The 25,214-nt window shown below is 42.9% G+C and overlaps 1 protein-coding gene across 4 annotated transcripts in view; it reads right to left on the reverse strand.

The window, feature by feature from the left end:
- Window positions 1-22,917, reverse strand: part of TMEM128 (transmembrane protein 128) — a 111,599-nt gene extending 88,682 nt beyond the window's left edge. For all 4 annotated transcript variants that reach the window (XR_003854757.1, XM_029590973.1, XM_029590966.1 and 1 more), the window contains exons 1-2: window positions 22,797-22,917; window positions 9,137-9,278 (exon numbers count right to left, since the gene is read on the reverse strand). Coding sequence is in view for 3 of the 4 variants with exons in the window: in XM_029590973.1 (XP_029446833.1) it covers window positions 9,137-9,278; window positions 22,797-22,902 (248 nt within the window). In the remaining variant the exon portion in view is untranslated. The remainder of the gene's footprint in view (window positions 1-9,136; window positions 9,279-22,796) is intronic.
- Between the last annotated feature and the right edge of the window lie 2,297 nt (window positions 22,918-25,214).

Genomic DNA, 25,214 nt, shown 5'->3' on the forward strand with positions numbered 1-25,214 from the left:
AGGTGAATGAATAGCAGCTTTTACAGAACTACATGTATTTGGATGAGCGCACTGGAAAACCAAACAAACAGTAGTAGTGTTATCCTTAAATGCAAATATCACAGATCCATTCTCCTGGTTTCTTCATAAACTGAAATCCAAAACAGAGGCTCTCAGTAGCTTAAGAATTCTTAATATTCTGAAAAAAGCAAGTTTGCTTACTGTAAACTGTGTTTTCCGTAGATAGCAGATGAATTAGCCATGCTGTCTGGGTATGTCCTCCGTGCCACTAGGTGGCGGAGCTCTCTAAGATCACTCAAAGTCTTTTGAGTGATCCTCCCTGCATACCAGCCGTGTCTCCTCGAGCCTATGTCAAAGCAAGATGAAATGCAATGCCGAACTGTCTGGGGAGGCGGGCAGGTCAGCATGGCTAATTCATCTACTATCTACGGAAAACACCGTTTACGGTAAGCAAACTTGCTTTTTTTCCCCTAGATAAGCAGCTGAATTAGCCATGCTGTCTGGGAATCACCAGCTGAAGTATTGAGCGAAAATGTTATGCAAGTGTTTATATGTAATTGAACGCTCAATACTATATAATAGGCGGACAGTTCCTATATGTGAGATGAAGTAGAAGTGCTCTTGGTTAGGATTATCCGCCCCATCACCGCATCGTCTTTGGTTTGCTTGTCTAAGCAATAATGAGATGTGAAAGCGTGCAGTGATGACCATGTAGCTGCTTTGCAGATGTCTGAGATAGGGACATTGTGAAGATTTGCGACGGAGGTAACCATTGCTCGCACTTGATGGGCTTTGGGTGTGGAGGATAAGGATTCAGAACGTTTTTGTAACAGAAATGGATGCAGTTAGATATCCAGGATGATAAAGTTCGTTTAGATACAGGAAGTCCTGGAGCGTTTGGATTGAAAGAGAGGAAAAGCTGGGAATGTCTGTTAGTAGACTGAGTTTGTTTCTTGTAATATGCAAGTACACGTTTGTAGTCCAATTTATGGAGACATCGCTCGCTGTCATTTCATGCGGTTTTGGATGGAAAGTTGGCAAAGTAATGATCTGATTCAAGTGAAAGGTGGAGACCACCTTTGGAAGAAAATTAGGATGTGTACATAGGGTCACCCTGTCGTGGTAGAATTCTAGATAAGGTGGGAAATATACCAGTGCTTGAAGTTCACTGATTCGCCTTGCAGATGTATGGACAACTAAAAACAGTACTTTCCAGGACAGATATCGAAGATGGCAGCTGTCCATTGGTTCGAAAGTTGGTAACATGAGTTGTTCCAGAACTGGGTTGATATCCCACGGTACTGGTGGCTTTCGTAAGGAGGGGTCGCAGACATAGAACACCCTTTATAAAGAGAGAAATAAGAGTATGACAGGCTATTGATTCCCCATTGAGGGGAGTGTGGTAAGCTGCTATCGCGCTAATGTGGACTCGAAGAGAGGCAGTGCCCAGACCTTGAGTATAAAGTAGATGGAGGTAACTTAGAAGAAGTTCCGGTTGACACGTCAGTGGGTCTGCGTTCGTTGAGGAACACCAGGATACGTAACATGCCCATTTGCGTTGGTAGTTTTGTCGTGTTGATGGTTTCCTAGATGCGATCAACATATCTTCCAGTTGAGGTGAAATGTTCAGATTTTGGAATGAGACCCTTTCAATCTCCATGCAGTGAGATTCAGTGATGCGTGTAGTGGATAGAGCATTGATCCTCCTTGCTGGGTGAGGAGGTTGGGGGCATTTCCTAGCGGTTTCGGTTTGGAAATTGACAGTTGAACTAGGTAGCTGTACCACGGTTGACGTGGCCATGCTGGAGTAATGAGAATCAGATTCGAACAGTCCTCGATGCACCTTTGTACTGTTCAGGAGATCAGTGGAATAAGAGGGAACGCATAAAGGTCCTGAGACCAGTCCAAGAGAAAGGCATCTTGTGTCAACCGGCATGTGCTGGGGTACACTGAGCAAAAAAGATAGACTTTCTTGTTGTGTTCTGTTGCGAAGAGGTCTATTCAGGGAAGATCCCAAATGCAAAAGAGTTGGTTGGCGACACTTTAATTGAGCTCCCACTCGTGTGGGTGAAATATGCTGGTCAACTTGTCTGCCTTGGAGTTGTTGATCCTGGTTAGATATGTGGCTTGGAGAGAGATCTCCTTGGACTCGCCTTGCTTGTTTATGTAAAACATTGCCACTTGATTATCCGTGTGGAACATGACGACGTGGCATAGAAGGATGTGTTAAAAGGCCTGGAGGGCATACTTGATAGCCTTCAATTCCAGCAAATGTATGTGATACTTGCATTCTTGGGTGGACCATAATCCCTGAGTCTGAAGGTCGGACAGATGGGCTCCCCAGCCTTTGAGGGAGGCATCTGGGGTCAGAATCAGTTGATTTCGTAGGGGTCTGAGAGGTGAGCCTCCTGACAATGCTGGTGGGGTTAGCCACCAACAAAGGTCTATTTTCGTGTTGGTCGTTAGTCGTACAGATGTGGATAATGGACTTAGGAATTAAGACCATTGTGTTTTTAGGCCCCATTGTAGACGACGGATATGTAGTCTCGTGTGTGGGACCACATAGATGCATGCTGCCACGTGACCCAGTAAGGTTAAGACTTGACATGCTGACGTTCTGGCAAGTGGTAAGAGATTCTGGGCCAATGCTAATGCTCGAGGTTGTGGCAGGAAAGCTCTGTCTTGAACAGTGTCTATAGAAGCCCCTATGAAGGTTAGCTTTTGTGTTGATTGCAGAGACGACTTTTCGTAATTTATGAGAAGACCTAGGTTGTCTAGGCAGTTTATCGTTTGAAGTAGATTTTTTCGTAGAAGGACTGGATTGGGTGCTACTAACAGCCAGTCATCTAGATAGGGAAAGATTTGAACTCCTTCTCGAGTAAATAAGCCACCACTACAGCTAGACATTTCGTGAATACTCTTGATGCAAAAGAGAGGCCGAACGGAAGTACTTTGTACTGGAAATGCCTCATGTACGTCTGAAAACATAGGGAAGTCCAAGAATTGGTATTCATTGGTATATGGGCATACGCATCTTTCAAATCTATGTAGCACATCCAATCTTTCGGTTGTAGGAAGGGGAGAATGGATAAGAACATGACATACTGGGTAAGACCAAGGATCCATCAAGCCCAGCATCCTGTTTCCAACAGTAGCCAATCCAGGCCATAAAAACCTGGCAAGTACCCAAAAACTAAGTCCATCCCATGCTACTGATGCTAGTAATAGCAGTAGCTATTTTCTAAGTCAACTTAATTAATAGCAAGTAATGGACTTCTCCTCCAAGAACATATCCAATCCCTTTTTAAACACAGCTATACTAACTGAACTAACCACGTCTTCTGGCAACAAATTCCAGAGTTTAATTGTGCGTTGAGTGAAGAAGAACTTTCTCCGATTAGTTTTAAATGTGCCACATGCTAACTTCATGGAGTGCCCCCTAGTCTTTCTATTATCTGAAAGACTAAATAACCGATTCGAATCTACCCGTTCTAGACCTCTTATGATTTTAAACACCTCTATCATATCCCCCCCTCAGCCGTCTCTTCTCCAAGCTGAAAAGTCCTAACCTCTTCAGTCTTTCCTCATAGGGGAGCTGTTCCATTCCCCTTATCATTTTGGTCGCCCTTCTCTGTACCTTCTCCATCGCAATTATATCTTTTTTGAGATGTGGCAACCAGAATTGTACACAGTATTCAAGGTGGGGTCTCACCATGGAATGATACAGAGGCATTATGACATTTTCCGTTTCATTCACCATTCCCTTCCTAATAATTCCCAACATTCTGTTTGTTTTTTTGACTGCCGCAACACACTGAACCAACGATTTCAATGTGTTATCCATTATGACGCCTAGATCTCTTTCTTGGGTTGTAGCACCTAATATGGAACCCAACATTGTGTAATTATAGCATGGGTTATTTTTCCCTATATGCATCACCTTGCACTTATCCACATTAAATTTCATCTGCCATTTGGATGCCCAATTTTCCAGTCTCACAAGGTCTTCCTGCAATTTATCACAATCTGCTTGTGATTTAACTACTCTGAACAATTTTGTGTCATCTGCAAATTTGATTACCTCACTCGTCGTATTTCTTTCCAGATCATTTATAAATATACTGAAAAATAAGTATCCCAATACAGATCCCTGAGGCACTCCACTGCCCACTCCCTTCCACTGAGAAAATTGTCCATTTAATCCTATTCTCTGTTTCCTGTCTTTTAGCCAGTTTGTAATCCATGAAAGGATATCGCCACCTATCCCATGACTTTTTACTTTTCCTAGAAGCCTCTCATGAGGAACTTTATCAAACGCCTTCTGAAAATCCAAGTACACTACATCTACCAGTTCACCTTTATCCAAATGTTTATTAACTCCTTCAAAACAGTGAAGCAGATTTGTGAGGCAAGACTTGCCTTGGGTAAAGCCATGCTGACTTTGTTCCATTAAACCATGTCTTTCTATATGTTCTGTGATTTTGATGCTTAGAACACTTTCCACTATTTTTCCTGGTACTGAAGTCAGGCTAACCAGTCTGTAGTTTCCTGGATCACCTCTGGAGCCCTTTTTAAATATTGGGGTTACATTAGCTATTCTCCAGTCTTCAGGTGCAATGGATGATTTTAATGATAGATTACAAATTTTTTCTAATAGGTCTGAAATTTCATTTTTTAGTTCCTTTAGAACCCTGGTGATTTACTACTCTTTAGTTTGTCAATCAGGCCTACCACATCTTCTAGGTTCACCGTGATTTGATTCAGTCCATCTGAATCATTACCCATGAAAACCCTCTCCATTACGGGTACCTCCCCAACATCCTCTTCAGTAAACACCGAAGCAAAGAAATCATTTAATCTTTCTGCGATGGCCTTATCTTCTCTAAGTGCCCCTTTAACCCCTCGATTATCTAACGGTCCAACTGACTCCCTCACAGGCTTTCTGCTTCGGATATATTTTAAAAAGTTTTTATTGTGAGTTTTTGCCTCTACGGCCAACTTCTTTTCAAATTCTCGCTTAGCCTGTCTTATCAATGTCTTACATTTAACTTGAGAGAAGTCATATTGAATTTTTCCTTCAGCATGAATTTGTTGAGGGAATGTATGTCTAGAATAGGGCGGAGTCCCCCCGAGTTTTTGGGAATGAGGAAGTATTGTGAGTAGAATCCCTTGTGGTACTGGGATGGAGGTAACTCCTGTATGCAGTGCTGATGGAGTAGCTGGTGCACTTCCCGAAGGAGAATTTTCCAATGAACTCCATGGTGCTTGGGTACCACTGGGTGAGGTAGTGACGGAAGGGATATAAATTTGAGAGAGTATCTGACCCGTATGATATTGAGGACCCATGTGTCTGATGTTATAGTGCTCCATTGAGAAAGCAAGTGGGACAGCTATCCTCCAACTTTCTGGTTGGGTAGTGGCGGCCGTGTTATCCCTAAAAAATGTGTTGGTTTTTGGGTGGCCGAGGATCAGCTGCCTGGCGTGGTTGACGAGGAGTACGTGGTCACTGGCGAGGAGCTGGTTGTTGATAAGACTGTTGTCGAGGATTAGGGTATTGTTGTAGCCTAAAGGAAGGGTAAGGCCGATACTGCCATCTGGGATAAGGTTTTTTATATGAACCGAATGGTTGTTTAGAGGATAGTGTCTCATGCTGAGTTAGTGAGAGTACTGCTAACTTTTGTTCTTTTAATTTAGCACAATCTCCGTTAACTTGCCTCCGAATAAGTTGTCTCGTCTACAGGGAAGGTTGGCATGCTTTTCATGTACGTCATCACGTATGATGCTTGCCTGTAGCCAAGCTAGTCTCCTGGCTGCAATAGCATTAGCTGATGTTTTTGCTGAGGTTTCAAATCCCTCATAAATTGAGTGCACGAGATGACGAAGACCTTCTTCCATAACATGGAATTCAGGTGGAGTGGTATAATCAAGCGATCCCTGCTGTAGAATAGGTTTCAAAGATTGGAGACATTCAAAGAGGTATTGCGCCACATAAAATTGATGATTTTGTATTTTGGCGTTTAGAACTCCCGATTGATAAGCAATTTTTGCGAAATCATCTAGAGTTTTATTGTCACGACCTGGTGGATTGTTGGAGTACAGCCTGGTTTTCCTTAAGAACATAAGAACATGCCATACTGGGTCAGACCAAGGGTCCATCAAGCCCAGCATCCTGTTTCCAACAGTGGCCAATCCAGGCCATAAGAACCTGGCAAGTACCCAAAAACTAAGTCTAATCCATGTTACCTTTGCTAGTAATAGCGGTGGTTATTATCTAAGTCAACTTAATTAATAGCAGGTAATGGACTTCTCGTCCAAGAACTTATCCAATCCTTTTTTAAACACAGCTATACTAACTGCACTAACCACATCCTCTGGCAACAAATTTCAGAGTTTAATTGTGCGTTGAGTGAAAAAGAACTTTCTCTGATTAGTTTTAAATGTGCCACATTCTTTCTGCATGGCTGATTCTACCACCACTGAAGCATGTGGTAGTTGTATGTTAGTCTAGAAAGGTGAGTCACTCATTCTATATTTTAAGTCTGTTTTTCTCGAGGTGGGCAAGGTGAAAAACGGAGAGTCCCAGGACTTTTCTAAGAGTGAATCCAAAACTGGATGCAAAGGTAGTGCTGTAGGTTCAGCAGGAGTGTCAAAAATTTTAAGGACACCAAACATTTCTTGCCTGGGGTCTGGTATCTTTTTGGTTTCTACGCCCAACCGGAGACCCACTTTTTCCAGAAATTGAGAGTAGGTTAGATCTTCCGGCGGGGAGATTGGCTCCGGTGGCAACTCCTGTGGATCAGATGGGTATCCCATTTATGATACAGGAGAAGAAGATGAAGGTGAAGAGTGAAGCGGTTGAGGCGAATGTGCTCTAGGCAATGTCGTTGGCGCTGGTCCCAGTTGAGGGGAAGAGGGCATCTCTTGCGGTTCAGTAGATAGTGACTGATTTTGTTTTTCAACGGATTCCAAAAATTGAGATAAAATGTTGGTAATTTGCAAGATGGTATTCGAAGCCGAAGTTGAAGTAGACGGTTTCGGCTGTTTTTGAGAATGTGGTGATAATATATCTGGTTCTGAAACTTTAGCGTCCAGAGCCTTAGGATGACCCTCACTCACGGGCAAATGAACTGGTGGAAAATGAAGTGGTTCTGGCTGATATGGGTCTTCGTACCGATGAGAAGTCATAGACCGTACAGAAAGAACTTCCAAAGAAGTAAAGGAAGTAAAAGAGTCGGATCTCCGTGGGGGAGACGGACTTTCTTTGAGTGATAACATCAATGTGAAGGACTTCTTCTTTTATGTCCAGTATGGTGTTTTTTTGTGCACTGTGACTGGTTGTGTCGGCAGCGTCGGTTTTAAAAGCTGTGTGCCGTGTTTCGGCCTCGACGCAGTATCCTGGGTTTGTCGATGTGTCGGTGCATCGCTGTTCCTTGGGCGCTTCGGTACTTTGACGCAGTGAAGTTTCTTCGACACGTTTAAGCGTCGAGTATGCCTCGACGTCACGAGGCATCAACATATGCAACGCAGAATGTGTCCTCAGCGCATCTTCCGCATCCTGCGTCAGTTGGATTTTCAAATTTTTACTTTTATTTGAACTCGGAGGGTCCACAGAGGTAGCCTTTCTATGGCCTTGGGCTTTGGAGTCCACTTCAGTCCCGGAGCAGATTTAATAGAAGTTTCAGAGGAGGCATACGAGCCCGAAGCTCCCTCTCTCACATGGGCAATTTTTTATGCCTTTTGGTGCTGTGCCCATGGGGACATGCGGCCGCAATCCTGGAAATTTGGCTGGTCATGTCTAGGCCCAAGGCACAAATAACAAAATTGATGTCTGTCTGTCACAGACATAATTTTCCCACATTCACAAAACTTAAAGCCTGGTCTAGGCATGTTTAGTGAAGGGAGTTATCCTTTCCCAAGGTTTGAACAGTTTCCTGTCAGGTTTTTTTTTTCCTCAGAAGTTTTCTTTTCCTCACAGAGAGAAGAGCTCCGCGTGCATTCAGTCGCACAGAAAAACACAGACTGAGGAGCCTCGAGGAGACACGGCTAGTATGCAGGGAGGAACACCTAACCAAAAGACTTTGGGTGATCTTAGAGAGCTCTGCCATCTAGTGGCACAGAGGATGTACCCAGACAACATGGCTAATTCAGCTGCTTATCTATGAGAAAATTATTCTTTTGAACTGCAAAATTTTGACATGAGAAATACCTGGACAGGCACGGGTTGAAGTCAAGAAAAATCAAGTCATGCTCAGTGGGGTCCACTTTGCCAGGGCTTGATGCAATGGTGTAGTCTGGCAGAGGTATTATTCCAAGGCCAAGAGCAGGCAGCATACAGACAGAGTGAGATTGGTTGATTCTAACTGAAGTAGAGACAGGAATCTTCTACCTGCAAAAGCTACTTTCCCCTAGGGTTGAGTCCTCAGGTGCTGGTAGCCAGTAGGACTTGGATAGGAACAACAGGAAACACAGGGCATTAAGACACGAAGGTACCCACAGCAGCAGTGTAGGACTACTGCAGGAGGATAAGATACATGAAACAATCTAGAACCAAACAGGAATGCTGAATACACAAAGTAATCTAGGAGTAAACAGGGACACAAAACATAGGACCAAGCTCTGGCAAAGTGCAGACTGTGAGAGAAATATAATTGTGTCCAAACATGAACAAGATAGCTGCCAGCAGAAATATGGACCATGGAGCTGGGAGGACTAATCAGTCCAATGGGTCGATCAAGGCCCTCTGATGGTGGCAGGTAAGAACCTCCCATTGAGGCCTCACATATACCCAGCTTTAATAGTCATGAAAATAGCACAGAATTCCTATAATCCTAAATTCAATATACATACCATACATTGTCACTAGAGTAGGGGGGGTTGTTTTTTTTTTACTTTAGCACTACTGTGATCAATTGTACAGAATGCTACATGCTGACTAAAATAGTAAAATGTATACTGTTCTATCCAGAAAGAATTAAGGCTGCTCTCCGACTAAACAATATTGTTGATCAGGGAGTATTTCATAACAGTGGTAACATTTTTATAAAAATATAAAGTATAGCATATATACTGTCAGCTTCTCCTAGCCAGAAGCTGCTATTTTCAACAAATCTCTAGAGTTAAAAAAAAATCACCTTACCTGCTTTCATGTACACTCTCTTTCATAACTTTAAAAAATTCAGCATAATATGTCACAACAGCTGATGCCAAAATCCAGAATACAGAATGAATGTTAACTCTAGGAAGTGGCTTCTCATTCTTCTTTTCATCTTCAGTTATTTCTAATAAAAAAAAATGTTCAGATTGGGATAGCATGATATGGACTGAAGAATATTCAGCAATAAAGCATCACGCAGTTAGAATAATATTTAGTTTACCCCTTCACCCACCTGCATGGGTCACTCAGATTAATAATTGATTTTATAGCAATGTCTCATATAGGGATATAATGGCCAACAACATCAAAGACTCAAGGAAAATGTATAGCTAGAACTGAAAACAAAATTGCAGGTTTCACTTCCCCTGTACATGTTCTTTGATCAGATTGAAGACTTTTGTTGTTAATAATAAGATCCTCATATCAGGGATGGCCAACCTGTTACTTGGAAGCCACATGTGATTCTTTCAAGTGCAAAATGTGGCTCTTGCCTTCAAGTCTTCATGCAATTGAGCATCACGGCAGAGGACAGGAGGGGTGGCGCTGAAGCAGGGAGCACGATTCCAGCCCCTCTCCTCCTATCCTCAGTGTGCTACTGACTGCAGTGGTAACAGAAGGGAGGATGGATCATCAAGCAGAGGCTTTTCTTTACTTATTCCTACTCTCCCCCTCCCCTTCTTGCTTGCAACAGCACTGGAGGACAGGAGGGAAGGGGGCGAAGCTGCAGCTAACAGGACAGTAATATAGTTATGATGGTAGAAAATTACTAAATGTTCATCCATCTGCCCAGCAGGTTTCTCATGATAGTAACTGCAGCTCCTTGCCAGATACCAAGCCTTATGTTAAGGTTAGTAATATTTACAATTACAAAAAAGACAAGCAACTGTCAAACCCATAACAAAATTGCTGCTAGCAATGTTTCTACAGGGTGAGCAGGCTTCCTGCTAATTCATACAACGCTGCTGCTTGAACGTGCTATGCTTTTGGACTTAGCAGTAGAAGCAGTCCTGGGCTTTCTCTCTAACGTCTGCATATCAGTACCGCGGATTGAAAAAGTTGGAGCCCAGCATTGGCTGTCATCTAAATCCAATTCCCCTTTATCCTTATCCCCCTGCCAACAAAGTGGAGAGCCATGTTGAAGTAGCATTAAAAGCATCAAGGCTAATTGGTTAAGGGTGGCAATCCTCATGCCTTCTGTTGAAGGTAGGAACCGCCGCTGCATGCAGGTTACCCCATTCACCCTTTTCTTTATTTCTAATCTCTAACTTTTAGGGATCTGCAGTATTTATCCCATGTCCTTTTGAATTTGTTTACTGTTTCCATCCTCACCATCTCTTCCAGAAGGGCATTCCAGGCAGTCATCACATGCTCTATGAACAAGTATTTCCTGATGTTGGTTCTACGGTAAGTCATTCCCCCTGGAGTTTCATATCGTGATCCCTAGTCGTACAGTTTCCTTTCACACAGAAAAAACACCAGCAAGGGGTCACTCTTGAGCTTGTAATAATGTAGCCACCAGCTTCTTCTAAACACATGATTAGCGAGTTCTAAAATCTCCAGAGAGATAGCCGTGTTAGTCTGGGGTAGCAAAAATGACACGAGGCAGGTGTCACTTTATAAACTAACCAGTTTTATTGAGGCATGAGCTTTCGAAGGCAGAGTCCACTTCGTCAGTTGCATCTGAGAAAGTAGACTCTGTCCTCAAAAGCTCATGTCTCAATAAAACTGGTTAGTCTATAAGATGCCACCCACCTCTTGACATGTTAACGAGGTCTAAGTATTCTTTTGATTATCGATTATAACCTCCATGTTTTCTTTATTACCGAGACTTGGCTAGCAGAGGGAGACTCCATTCGCCTCCATCAATTTTGTCCACAGAGTTTAACTTTTATTAGCAAACCCAGGATATAGACAAGATGGTATAATTGCAATAATGTTTCAGAAATTAAAAGATGTACATGAATGTGATATGAAATCATTATTTATAGCGGATTCTTTTTTGAAGTAATTTAAATGAAAGGCTATTTTAATTGTACTGGGCTAGATTATTTAGCTTTAGATGAAATAAGGGAATTTATTACTGGAACTTCAGCTTGCTTTAACAATTTAATGGTACTTGGGATTTTTATGTCCATGTGGATAATGCTATAAAATCTGGGGACGCAGCTTCTACTGCTTATGATCAATTGGGTTTTTGTATTTTTTTGTTTTTTTTACAATATGTACATTCAGCTACAGATACAGCTGGGAACTCATTAAACCCTGTCTTTTCATTAGGAAAATTTACTACTTTTAGAGGCTGATGTACTAACCAGCAGTATTTTCCTTCCCATTAGCAGCAATTTACAAGCAAAATGGCCATGGCTAGCCTCAAGAGTTCTTTTGACTCATACCAAGGACCTCCGAGCTCAGCCAGTACCGTTTTGAAACTAGCCATCGGCAGGGCAGGAGTAAGTGGGGATCACTCCTGCCCCCAGAAAACTACCCCTTCAAGGAGGCAAGCTTTTGGACAAGGGAGATGATCCCAAATCTGGCATTTCATAAGCAAAATGAAACACTAATGAGCTGCTTTGTGCAAGTAGACAATACATGAAAGCTTACTATGGTGAAACTGCCTTTTGCAATATTTTTCCACAAAAGACATTTTCCTGAAACATTTTGTGCAAAATGCCCACATTTAGCTTTTTACACATTTATCATTATTTTTAATCACTTTACAGATTAAAAATCACCCAGAGGAATGAAAAAATATTAACTATTTAGACAAAATAACCTAAAACAATACTGCAGCAAGAACATATCCCCTCACACAAATCCAAATAAACAAATCACAATCTAAACAAACAATACTTAGACTGAGCCACTTTTGAAATTTCAACAGATCATTTTCAGCTCTCAAAAAAGAAGGAAAAGCATTCCAAATACTTTGAATAGCTGCTGAAAAAGATCTGTTAAACAAATATGAGTGGTAAAATACCTTACTAGGAAGCAATTGCAAAAGTTGTTTCCCTGCTGACCTAACATTTCTCCTAGCCTCATACCATTTTAGACTTCCACACAAATGATGGAGACAATTTCCTTTAAGAACTTTAAATGCCAAAACTAGATTTTTGAACTTGCAGCACTCCTCTACTGATAGCCAGTACAACTGAAAAAGTAAAGGTTTGGCTGAAGTTCTTCGTAATCTCCCCAGCACAATACGAGCAGATGCATTTTCAATCAATTGCAGTCTTCCAGTCGTTTTCTTTGGTATCCTCAAAAGGATCAAATTACAGGGACAGGATCAGCGCATAGGCCATAGCTTTTAAAGCTAATCATTCCAAATACAGTTTCAATTGCTTTATCATTTTCAATTTGAAATAGGAATTGGGAACAACCTGCGCCACATTCCTCTCCAGCAATTGCACTTCCTCTTTTGGAACCAAATCTAACCCTGCCAACCTGGGGCACCTAACAATGGTACCAGTATCAATCTGTAACAACTTTATTTTATCAGTATTAATAACTAATTTGTCTCTTAGCCAAGTCAGCATGGCCTCTAGACAAAGATTCAACCGAACAATATCCTCAACTCTGTTCTCCCCAATTGAAGCCACAATCTGTAAATCTGCTTAAATAAAAGGGTAAAAATTACAAGAATGTATTAAATTCCCCAAAGGCGCTAAAAATAAATTTAAAAGAATCAGAGACAAAGAAGAACCTTGGGGAATTTCCAATTTCACAACTCCTGAATAGGACACCTTTTCCTGAAACAAAACTAACTGATGTCAATCCTGAAGAAAATTAGCCATCCATTTAAACACTTGGCCTTTAACTCACAATGAGTCACAACTTTGCAACAGAATAGTATGGTCCACTAAATCAAATGCACTAGAAAGATCAAGAACAATCAACAGAATAGTTCCTCCTTTATTTAAGGGTGGAAGAATAGTGTCCATCAATGAGACTAACAAACTCTCGGTACTACATGCTCTTCTAAACTCTGCCTGGGCCACATCCAGTAGCTCATTATCCTCCAAATAATTACTAAAATGGTTAGTCACAACTTTCTCTCATATCTTTGCAGCAAAAGACAGACTAGAAACTAGTCTGTAGCTATTGCACTCCCCAAGGTCTAGAGATTCCTTTTTTTAACCAAAGGATTAACTGTTATGGTCTTCAAAAGAGTCAGCACGTCACCTCAAGGAACAATTAATAAAAGATAACAACCATTTCAAAACTTTATTAGAAATCCGTTAATGAGTCTAGCTGAGCATAGATCCAAGGTGATGCATTGTCCTTTCGCACTGAAGATATCTCCCCAAGGCCTACTGCCCAGGAGGGAAGGGTTAGGTCGGCCGTCATAGTTGGTGATTCGATTATATGGAATGTAGATAGCTGGGTGGCTGGTGGGCGTGAGGATCGCCTGGTAACATGCCTACCTGGTGCGAAGGAGGCGGACCTCACGCGTCACCTAGATAGGATTTTAGACAGTGCTGGGGAGAAGCCGGCTGTTGTGGTACATGTGGGCACCAACGACATAGGAAAATGTGGGAGGGAGGTTCTGGAAGCCAAATTTAGGCTCTTAGGTAGAAAGCTTAAATCCAGAACCTCCAGGGTAGCATTCTCTGAAATGCTCCCTGTTCCACGCGCAGGTCACCAGAGGCAGGCAGAGCTCTGGAGTCTCAATGCGTGGATGAGACGATGGTGCAAGGAAGAGGGATTCAGCTTTGTTAGGAACTGGGGAACCTTTTGGGGGAAGGGGAAGTCTCTTCCGAAGGGATGGGCTCCACCTTAACCAGGGTGGAACCAGACTGCTGGCGCTAACCTTTAAAAAGAAGATAGAGCAGCTTTTAAACTAGAACAAAGGGGAAAGCCGACAGTCGCTCAGCAGCACATAGTTCGGAGAGAGGTATCTTCAAAGGATACTAATGATGCATTAGAATTAGGGCATCCCGACAGTGAGGTTCCAATAATTAGAAAAATAGTCCAAGTGCCTGTAACTAAAAACTCACCTGAGCTAAAAAAATTCTAATTTATCCCTAACAATTAAAAAGCAGAATGAAAATACAAACAAAAAACAAACTTTGAAATGCTTGTATGCTAATGCCAGAAGTCTAAGAAATAAGATGGGAGAATTAGAATGTATAGCAGTGAATGATGACAGACTTAATTGGCATCTCAGAGACATGGTGGAAAGAGGATAACCAATGGGACAGTGCTATACCGGGGTACAAATTATATCACAATGACAGAGAGGAGCACCCGGGAGGAGGTGTGGCGCTTTATGTCCGGGATGGCATAGAGTCCAACAGGATAAACATCCTGCATGAGACTAAATACAAAATTGAATCTTTATGGGTAGAATTCCCTTGTGTGTAGGGGAAGACTATAGTGATAGGGGTATACTACCGTCCACCTGATCAAGATGGTGAGACGGACAGTGAAATGCTAAGAGAAATTAGGGAAACTAACCAAACTGGTAGTGCAGTAATAATGGGAGACTTCAATTACCCCAATATTGACTGGGTAAATGTATCATCGGGACACGCTAGAGAGATAACGTTCCTGGATGGAATAAATGATAGCTTTATGGAGCAATTGGTTCAGGAACTGACGAGAGAGGGAGCAATTTTAGATCTAATTCTCAGTGGAGCACAGGACTTGGTGAGAGAGGTAACTGTGGTGGGGCCGCTTGGCAATAGTGATCATAATATGATCGAATTTGATTTAATGACTGGAAGAGGAACAGTGTGCAAATCCAAGGCTCTCGTGCTAAACTTTCAAAAGGGAAACTTTGATAAAATGAGAAAAATTGTTAGAAAAAAACTGAAAGGAGCAGCTACAAAAGTAAAAAATGTCCAAGAGGCGTGGTCATTGTTAAAAAATACCATTCTAGAAGCACAGTCTAGATGTATTCCACACATTAAGAAAGGTGGAAAGAAAGCAAAACGATTACCGGCATGGTTAAAAGGGGAGGTGAAAGAAGTATTTTAACCAAAAGACCTTCATTCAAATATTGGAAGAATGATCCAACAGAAGAACATAGGATAAAGCATAAACGTTGGCAAGTTAAATGTAAGACATTGATAAGACAGGCTAAAAGAGAATTTGAAAAGAAGTTGGCTGTAGAGGCAAAAACTCACAGTAAAAACTTTTTTAAATATATCCGAAGCAGAAAGCCTGTGAGGGAGTCAGTTGGACCGTTAGATGATCGAGGGGTTAAAGGGGCACTTAAAGAAGATAAGGCCATCGCAGAAAGATTAAATGATTTCTTTGCTTCGGTGTTTACTGAAGAGGATATTAGGGAGGTACCCGTAATGGAGAGGGTTTTCATGGGTAATGATTCAGATGGACTGAATCAAATCACGGTGAACCTAGAAGATGTGGTAGGCCTGATTGACAAACTAAAGAGTAGTAAATCACCAGGACCGGATGGTATACACCCCAGAGTTCTGAAGGAACTAAAAAATGAAATTTCAGACCTATTAGTAAAAATTTGTAACCTATCATTAAAATCATCCATTGAACCTGAAGACTGGAGAATAGCTAATGTAACCCCAATATTTAAAAAGGGCTCCAGGGGCAATCTATGAAACTACAGACTGGTTAGCCTGACTTCAGTGCCAGGAAAAATAATGGAAAGTGTTCTAAACATCAAAATCACAGAACATATAGACAGACATGGTTTAATAGAACAAAGTCAGCATGGCTTTACCCAAGGCAAGTCTTGCCTCACAAATCTGCTTCACTTTTTTGAAGGAGTTAATAAACATGTGGATAAAGGTGAACCGGTAGATATAGTATACTTGGATTTTCAGAAGGCGTTTGACAAAGTTCCTCATGAGAGGCTTCTAGAAAAAGTAAAAAGTCACGGGATAGGTGGCGATGTCCTTTTGTGGATTGCAAATTGGCTAAAAGACAGGAAACAGAGAGTAGGATTAAATGGACAATTTTCTCAGTGGAAGGGAGTGGACAGTAGAGTGCCTCAGGGATCTATATTGGGACCCTTACTTTTCAATATATTTATAAATGATCTGGAAAGAAATACGACGAGTGAGATAATCAAATTTGCAGATGACACAAAATTGTTCAGGGTAGTTAAATCACAAGCAGATTGTGATAAATTGCAGGAAGACCTTGCGAGACTGGAAAATTGGGCATCCAAATGGCAGATGAAATTTAATGTGGATAAGTGCAAGGTGATGCATATAGGGAAAAATAACCCATGCTATAATTACACAATGTTGGGTTCCATATTAGGTGCTACAACCCAAGAAAGAGATCTAGGCATCATAGCACATTAAAATCATCGTTTCAGTGTGCTGCGGCAGTCAAAAAAGGAAACAGAATGTTGGGAATTATTAGAAAGGGAATGGTGAATAAAACGGAAAATGTCATAATGCCTCTGTATTGCTCCATGGTGAGACCGCACCTTGAATACTGTGTACAATTCTGGTTGCCGCATCTCAAAAAAGATATAATTGCGATGGAGAAGGTACAGAGAAGGGCTACCAAAATGATAAGGGGAATGGAACAGCTCCCCTATGAGGAAAGACTAAAGAGGTTAGGACTTTTCAGCTTGGAGAAGAGACGGCTGAGGGGGGATATGATAGAGATGTTTAAAATTATGAGAAGTCTAGAATGGGCAGATGTGAATCGGTTATTTACTCTTTCGGATACTAGAAAGACTAGGGGGGCACTCCATGAAGTTAGCATGGGGCACATTTAAAAGTAATCGGAGAAAGTTCTTTTTTAATCAACGCACAATTAAACTCTGGAATTTGTTGCAGTTAGTATAGCTCTGTTTAAAAAAGAATTGGATAAGTTCTTGAAGGAGAAGTCCATTACCTGCTATTAAGTTCACATAGGGGTAGATTTTCAAAGGGATATGCGCGTAGCCCCCGAAAACCTATCCCAAACCCCCCCCCCCTGCGCGCGCCAAGCCTATTTTGCATAGGCTCGGCGGCGTGCGCAAGCCCCGGGACGTGCGTAAGTCCCAGGGCTTGCAAAAAGGGGCGGTCGGGGGCGTGGTCAGGGATCGGGGCATGGTTGGGGGCATGTAGGCGGTCCGGGGGCGTGGCCGAGTGTCCCGACACTGCGGCCTGTGTCGGGGCCTGCCGGGAGGCAGTAGTAACTTCTCCAATAAAGGTAGGGGGGGTCTAGATAGGGCCGGGGGGGGTGGATTAGGTAGGGGAGGGGAAGGGAAGGTACGGGGGTAGAAATCGGAGCGGCCTCGGAGGGAACGGGCAGCCCACTCAGGGCTTGGCGCACGCAAGTTGCACAAACGTGCACCCCCTTGCGCGCGCCAACCCCGGATTTTATAAGATATGTGCGGCTACACGCGTATCTTATAAAATCCAGCGAACAAAAGTACGCGTGTATGTTTTTAAAATCTACCTCTTAGGGAATAGCCACTGCCATTAGCAATGGTAACATGGAATAGACTTAGTTTTTGGGAACTTGCCAGGTTCTTATGGCCTGGATTGGCCACTGTTGGAAACAGGATGCTGGGCTTGATGGACCCTTGGTCTGACCCAGTATGGCATTTTCTTATGTTCTTATGTTCAAGGCATAACTGGAGGGCTTAACCTGATTCAGCAACAAATTTAACTCATCAGTGAGACTGCTTCAAACTCAGCTGACCCATCCACCATGTCCCATTTTTACAGTCCGACTTCTATCTCCTTCTTGATCTTACTTGTGGGAGTTTTGCAAAATTTTTCACGTGAAAAACCTTTTTGCAAAAAGGTTTTTCCAGCTTAGTGCATAGGCCTCAAAGGGTCTAAGTCCACTACAACTTTGCCCTGGTCTGATCATTCCTTAGTTACTTTTAACAAAGATCTTAAAATATTATTTAATTAGCAAAAAAGAACAAAGACCACTTTGAAAGATCTCCATGATAATGACATTAATTTGTTGGAAGCTAGGACTTTCCTGATAATTTTACAGAAAGTACCTAAGATTTGCAAATTAAGATGTGGAATACTAATTTAACAGTTACTATATATAAGATCATCCCACACAAACACTTAATAAATTCAGCTTGATGTTCACCATGGTAACACCCCAGTCTGTATATGCTTACACGTCAAGACTGACATTTTAAAAGGAAATGGCGCAAAAACAAGATACAATCCACTCTGGAAACATGTAAGCACTATATACTAGATAAAACGATGTAATTAAAAATACAAAAGACCACTTCACTTGTTAGCTAAAAAGGGTGGAAAATTGCCCAAAACAGTTTCTTAAAATAAGTCTCCAATTTGTTTAATAGGGTACCCCAATCAATACAAAGACGCAAGGCCTCACAGTGCATGTTTGCAGTTCATTTCAAAGAGAAAATATTAAAAATCCAAAAAGAATTTCTAAATTCATCCCTCATGATTGCCGAAATGCAGATAATCTGAATGTGGCTGATTCGGAAAATTCAATACATATCAGTAGATTATGTTTAAAAAAATTTCAGAGGCAGATCTGGGGAAATAATTGTAATTTGTTGCATCTTCTGTTTTGCCTTCAGAAACAACCTCTTGCCATATCTTTGCTCCATAAATTACATCAATCTGGAGTAAGGCCTAGTCCTCTCATCCTTAAAAAGAGGCTATGTTTGGTCCATTATTGAAAGAAAAAGGACTAGATCAGGCAAATATAAATCATAACAGGCTTGTTTCTAATTTACCCTTTGTCTAAAAGATGATAGAAAAAGGTAGTCTACTAGCAAATTCAAGATTATTTGAAAAAGATAAATGACTATCAGGCTCTTGTCAAGGACATAGCACAGAATCTGCTCCCCTTGCAATGATCAACGAATTTCACATCAAAGTCAATGGGGTGGGAAAGATGCTGTCATTTTTCTACATAAGAGTGAGGCATTTCATTGATCATTCAATGCAAACTCATTGCCTATTTGATAGCACATATGTCATAGGGGCCGATAGTCGGCCCCTGTGACATAGTGAGGGCAAAGGTAGCGCCGGCGCCATTTTGACTACTGGCAATACGGCCCAAGTGCAGGAGGTCGCTCCCGGACCCCCGCTGGACTTTTGGCAAGTCTTGTGGGGGTCAGGAGGCCCCCCCAAGCTGGCCAAAAGTCCCTGGGGGTCCAGCGGGGGTCTGGCAGCGATCTCCTGCACTCAGGCCTTATTGCCAATATTCAAAATGGCACCGGCGCTACCTTTGCCCTGTCACATGGTAAGGGCAAAAGGCCTCGGCGCCATTTATATTAACGCAGCTGATGGCCCGGGAATGGGAGATCGTTCCCCACGGCCCCCCTGGACCACCAGGTATGTGTAAAAAGTTTGGGGGGGTGGGTGGTCGGGAGAGTGGTTGAGGCTAAGGGGGTAATTTTAAAAGGTCGGGGTGGGGGGTTTTTTTTGGTTTTTTTTTAATCGGCATGGGCCTCACTAAAAAAAAATTAGTGATGTGAATTGGAATCGGAACCGATTCCAATTCACATCTCTAACGATCAGATTCCCCCCCCAGCCGAACCCGATCGTTAAAATGATCGGGCACACGATTCACATCCCTAGTATTTATATCTCTAAGGGAAGCCCACCTATTCACTCAAGGTGAGGTTTAGGTATTAGTGTCTCCAAGATATCAATGACCTCCTTACTACCTTAAACCTTGTTCTTAACACCTCTAAGACAGAAATGCTCTTTATATCTCTCAACCACAACGATAACCTACATTCAATTCACACCAACACCCTGGTCAGCCAAGCAAGAGACCTCGGAGTTATAACTGATAACCAGCTAAATCTAAAAATGTTCATCACCAACACAACCAAAGACTGCTTCTTCAAACTTCAGGTACTAAAAAGACTTAAATCGCTCCTGTACTTTCAAGACTTCAGATCAGTACTCCAGGCCATTATATTCTCCAAATTAGACTTCTGTAATTCCATTCTGCTAGGCCTTCCCACCTCTTCCACCAAACCGCTTCAGATGCTACAAAATTCGGCCGCCAGAATTTTAACAAACTCCAACAGAAGAGACCACATCACACCCATCCTAAAAAACCTGCACTGGCTCCCTGTAAACTTTAGAATTCTACAGAAGTGTCTCACCATTATCCATAAAGCTATTTACAACAGAACGTCCATCGATATACACTACCCACTCACGCTGCACTTCTCTTCTAGACCCATCAGAGAAGCCTACAAGGGCTCGCTACACCCCCCCCCCCCCAGGCAAATCCACACACCTCTCATCCACCAAAGATCGAGCCTTCTCGACAGCGGCGCCAACCATCTGGAACGCCATGCCCCCTAACCTTAGACAAGAACCTTGTATTCTGACATTCAGAAAGAAACTCAAAACTTGGCTATTTCTACAAGCCTTTCCTGATCTATGACCTCCCCAACTACAATAACTCGCCATGGTCCTCTAGTCGATGTACCCCAACCCTGACATGGCATTTGACTCTATGGGCCTCATTTTCTAAAGTATTGCAGGCGTGCAATACTTTAGGAAATGAGGGGCAGGGGGCCGAAACGGGGGGCGGGCCTGCGCTAGCCGGCAGCGATCACACCGTCGCGGTGCGATCGCTGCTGGTTTCGCACCCAATAGCGCCACCACAGGAGGTGTAGCTATTGGGAGCGAAATAGGACGCGAAAAGGGCCTTACCTATTCGCTGTCCGCGGCATCGGCGCAAAGTCGGCCCTGGTGATGTCCCAACTCCTCCTCTTCCAGGGCCAACTCCACCCCCATCCTGGTATCGCATGTGATAAGGGACTTTTCCTGTGCGAAAGGTCCCTTATGGCATGCGAGCCGCTTAGAAAATGAGGCCCTATATTAGTTAGTTCTGAGTTTTTATGATCTGATACTATTTAGTCATGAATATACGATGATATTACAGTCCTGAATATTTGATATTATTTATATATCTGATAGTATTCAGTCCTGAGTACATGTTATTATAATTATAGTCCAGAGCATATGACCTGATATTATTTAGTTCTGAGTTACTCATGCCTCTGGCTCTTCCTCCTCCCAGTTCGAGTGCCCCTGTTTTATTGTAACTTTTTCACTTTTCGCCTTATTGTTCATGTTGATGTTAATGTTATTACCCCATTGTTTCTTGTAAACAGATATGATATGATTGGTATCATGAATGTTGGTATAAAAAGCACTAAATAAATAAAATAAATAGTGTAGGGGTTAGGGGCTGGGCTCACAGTTTTGCGAAGCCGTATCGCATGGCTTTAACACAAATTTGAACTACCTCTTTTTCATTTGCATAAAGCCGTGCGATAGGGCTTTATCGCAGTTGCCATGTTTTTCACACATGCCATTTCAAGCTCCTGGAGAACCAGCCAAGCTATCAGGGCCCTCCTGGGGGGGGGGGGGGGGAGCCTAGCCATAATGCCCTCACGCTAGATAGGTATTTATATCTCTATGGGAGGCCCACCTAGTCACTCGAGGTAAGGTTTAGGTATTAGTGTAGGGATTAGGGGCTGAGCTCACAGTTTTGCGAAGCCGTATCGCATGGCTTTAACGCAAATTTTTTCATTTGCGTAAAGCCGTGCAATAGGGCTTTATCGCAGTTACGATGTTTTTCGCACATGCCATTTTAAGCTCCTGGAGAGGCAGCCAAGCTATCAGGGCCCTCCTGGGGGGGGGGAAGCCTAGCCATAATGCCCTCACGCTAGATAGGGAGGCCCATCTAGACACTCGAGGTGAGGTTTAGGTATTAGTGTAAGCTGAGAGAACATTGCACAAATCTCATCTTTGGGTGAATTTCCTCACTCCGTTCTGTTTGTACGTCTCACTTTGCATGTCAAAGGGGCCCCTAACCCCTTCACTAATACCTAACCCTCACCTCGAGTGTCAAGTGTCTAGGTGGGCCTCCCATAGAGATATAAATACCTAACTAGCGTTAGGGCATTATGGCTAGGCTCTTCCCCCTCCCCCCAGGAGGGCCCTTATAAGCTTGGCTGGCTCTCCAGGAGCTTGAAATGGCATGTGCGAAAAACATCGCAACTGCGATAAAGCCCTATCGCACGGCTTTACACAAATGAAAAAGGAGTAGTTAAAATCTGCGTTAAAAGCCATGCAATACGGCTTCGCAAAACTGTGAGCCCAGCGCACTTGGCCAAAATTCCCACCCCCATATCCTCCCCTTTTTCTCATTTGCATCGCACCAAACATTATGGTGCTTTCGTATACAAAAACGCCTTAACGCATGCGAAAACACCATATAGCACTTTGATAAATGACCCCCATAATATAGTTTGCAGTCCAACCTCAAGTGAGCTTTCAAACTTAAAAATTTAATTGCATGAGCTGCGTCCTCAAATTCCACTGTTGAAAATTCTTGGCATCTATTTTTCTGAAATTTGATTTTTGACAAATGTCAACCCGAGAATATTCTACCGGACTGCATTTCCGAGTTTAAAAAAACAACCCACAAAAAGAGGTCCTTTAAAGATGATCAAACGATGCATACAACTCTTGCATAGGTTAAACAGAGTTTACCAGGAAGAGATTGTAGCCGATACACAGGACGCAGCTATTTATGGCACAAGTAGGGGAACTCCATTATTCTCTGAGCACGGGTGTTGTCACAGGCAGCACACAGTGACAACCCCAGGGCTCAGTCAGCGGACTCATTCCTCCCTCCTTCCCATTACAGCGCACTGCGATTCCTCACGCACCGCTTTCGCAGTCGGCGCTGCCCGGGGACCGCAGCAGAACCTCGGCCTGCTGCCGGAACCTGTTCCGGACCCGCTGCAACTCTCCATCCTCCATCCAGGCAGCCATTGCCGCCAGCCGGAAGCGGAAGTGGATGGGGAGTATAGCCCTTCCCAGGCCCGCCCAGACCTTTTACAGCCAATCACAGGAGAATGACACGAGCGACCCAAACCTTTACCGGAAGAGGGTGGAATAAGGAAGGCTCGCGGCAGCTTTTCCTCCCCCACTAGCGTGCTGGGGATTGGTGAATGTTAAGTTCCTGTTGTCTAAATGTGGTTTCGAAAACATTTCCCAAAACGTAAGAGGCAGTAAGGCGTGATTTGGAAAACGAAAATATTCTTTCATGGCTACTAATTTTCCCCTTCTTTGCGAGAGACTTGCTCTTTTTTGAAGTCCAGAAAGATCACATTTGCTTTCAGTTTCTCCGTCACTTTTATGAAGCTGAAGTTGGTTCTTGGGTCCAGATTTTGTTTCTGCCACTGTGCCTAGGATTGCCAACTTTTCCACAGATCAGGACTGGATACTTGATGAATAGGGGGGAAGGGATGGTGGTTTACATGCTGATTTCCATAAATTTTAATAAATTTACATAAATGTTAAATCTTGCCAGTAAGCTACCTTTCAGCCTCCCCATTAGCATTGCTCCATGAGGTAGGCTGCTATAGATCCCTACACATAAATAAACAAGCTAGCAGAATATCTCTCCAGTCAGACATGCAAAACATAGACAGACCCTGCCAAATACAGAATAAAGAGACCATAAAGTATAAATACAAACATGAAGACAAAATCTAAACTGGAAACTGCAACAAGCTGGACTGTATGCAGTGCAATTGAAAAACAGAATCATCACCATTCCTAATAATACAACAAGAAAAACAAGAAATAGAAAACATCAATCATAACCTTAAAACCATACAAATAAACAGAAAAAATATTTCAATAGAACATTGAATAATGAAAAATGTATATAAAATATTTTAAAATTTCCCCAAATACCCCAAAATATTTCAAAACAGCTGACATCAACTAGCACACAAATTAAAACTAATAAATATTTTTTTTAAAATCCCCTGCTCTCCATACCTAGGAACTTTTGATTTCCAGTCATCCTAAGATTGCTGTGGATTATTGGAGGAGGTGGGGGGGGGGGAGGTCTCCTCTATCTTATATATACACCCTTTCATTCTCTCATAAATTCCCCCTCTGCTACTCAAACACGCATGCTTCCTTCATTACACTCACACATGCTCCCTTCCTCACAGTCTCTCTCGCACATACTTCCACACACTCTCATATATGCTCTCAGAGCGTCAAAGGGATGCTGGGGAGGAAAGGGGAAAAGAGAATGAGACAGGATTGTCAGAAGGGGTAGGCACTGGACAACCGCACAGGGTACAATATACAAGGTCTGGGAGGAAGGCATTGATGCAGACATCAGGGAACTGGGTGCCAGTGCTGCATGCCATCACTGTAATGGCATGAGCCCTCCTTAGTCTCTATGAAGTTGCTGACTCAGTTGGCCAGTTATGTCACCCAGGGAGGCACCCCACATGATCAGCCATGCTCTCTGGGATTGCCTGGGGCACAGGGAAGCCCAGCAAAAGGTCTCAGGAAAGCAGGGTGGTATTAGGTAGGGAATTGGTAGACTGGGTTCAGGGCTGGGGATGCTGGTCAGGGAGGGGGGTCACTGTAGTACACTACATTTTTTTATTAACACTAGGTAATTCCAGCTTGCTACGATGCAAGTTAAGATGGTTTCTGTTCTGGTTTTTCCTTTCTTTACAAACAATGACTGTTTACCTAACTGGATTGTGTGACTCTGTTTGCCACAGCAGCAGTCAGGAGAAGAGATAACAACCAGCCCTGGGGTGGAGGAGGAGTGTCAGCAGAGGAAGTAGAACAAAAAAACCCCCAATAAAACAGATAAAGGGGGGTAGGGGGGCTGCCAGCCCATAGTGATGTAAGACTAAAGCAGCCAGGCAACAGTAAGACCAGAGGGAGAGAGTGGAAGTCACAGCCTAAAGTGAGTAGCAGAGAGCCAGCCACTGGCAGAGCAACTTCACAAACAGCCACATGAGGTGGGAAGAAGAGACTACAGTTCTGATGGGCTGAACCATGGGTGCTGAAGAGGCAGCTATGGTGGCAGACAGTATAGGTCCCGGCCGGGAAGGGGAAGGAACAGCAACAGTGGTGGGACAGTATGACTGATTAGGCTGCAAGAAGTATAGGCAGTGAAAGATAGCTGTGAATTCAACTCCAGCAGGCAAGTACAGATTCTACACGCCTCTTCCTCCTGCACCTCCTTCTGTGGCTGCGAAGAACAAGTAACAAATTGGAGGACTGATGCCAGAGTCATGTATACTAGGCTCTGATTGGCT

The sequence above is a fragment of the Rhinatrema bivittatum genome, chromosome 1, assembly GCF_901001135.1.
Source record: "Rhinatrema bivittatum chromosome 1, aRhiBiv1.1, whole genome shotgun sequence".
NCBI lineage: Eukaryota > Metazoa > Chordata > Amphibia > Gymnophiona > Rhinatrematidae > Rhinatrema > Rhinatrema bivittatum.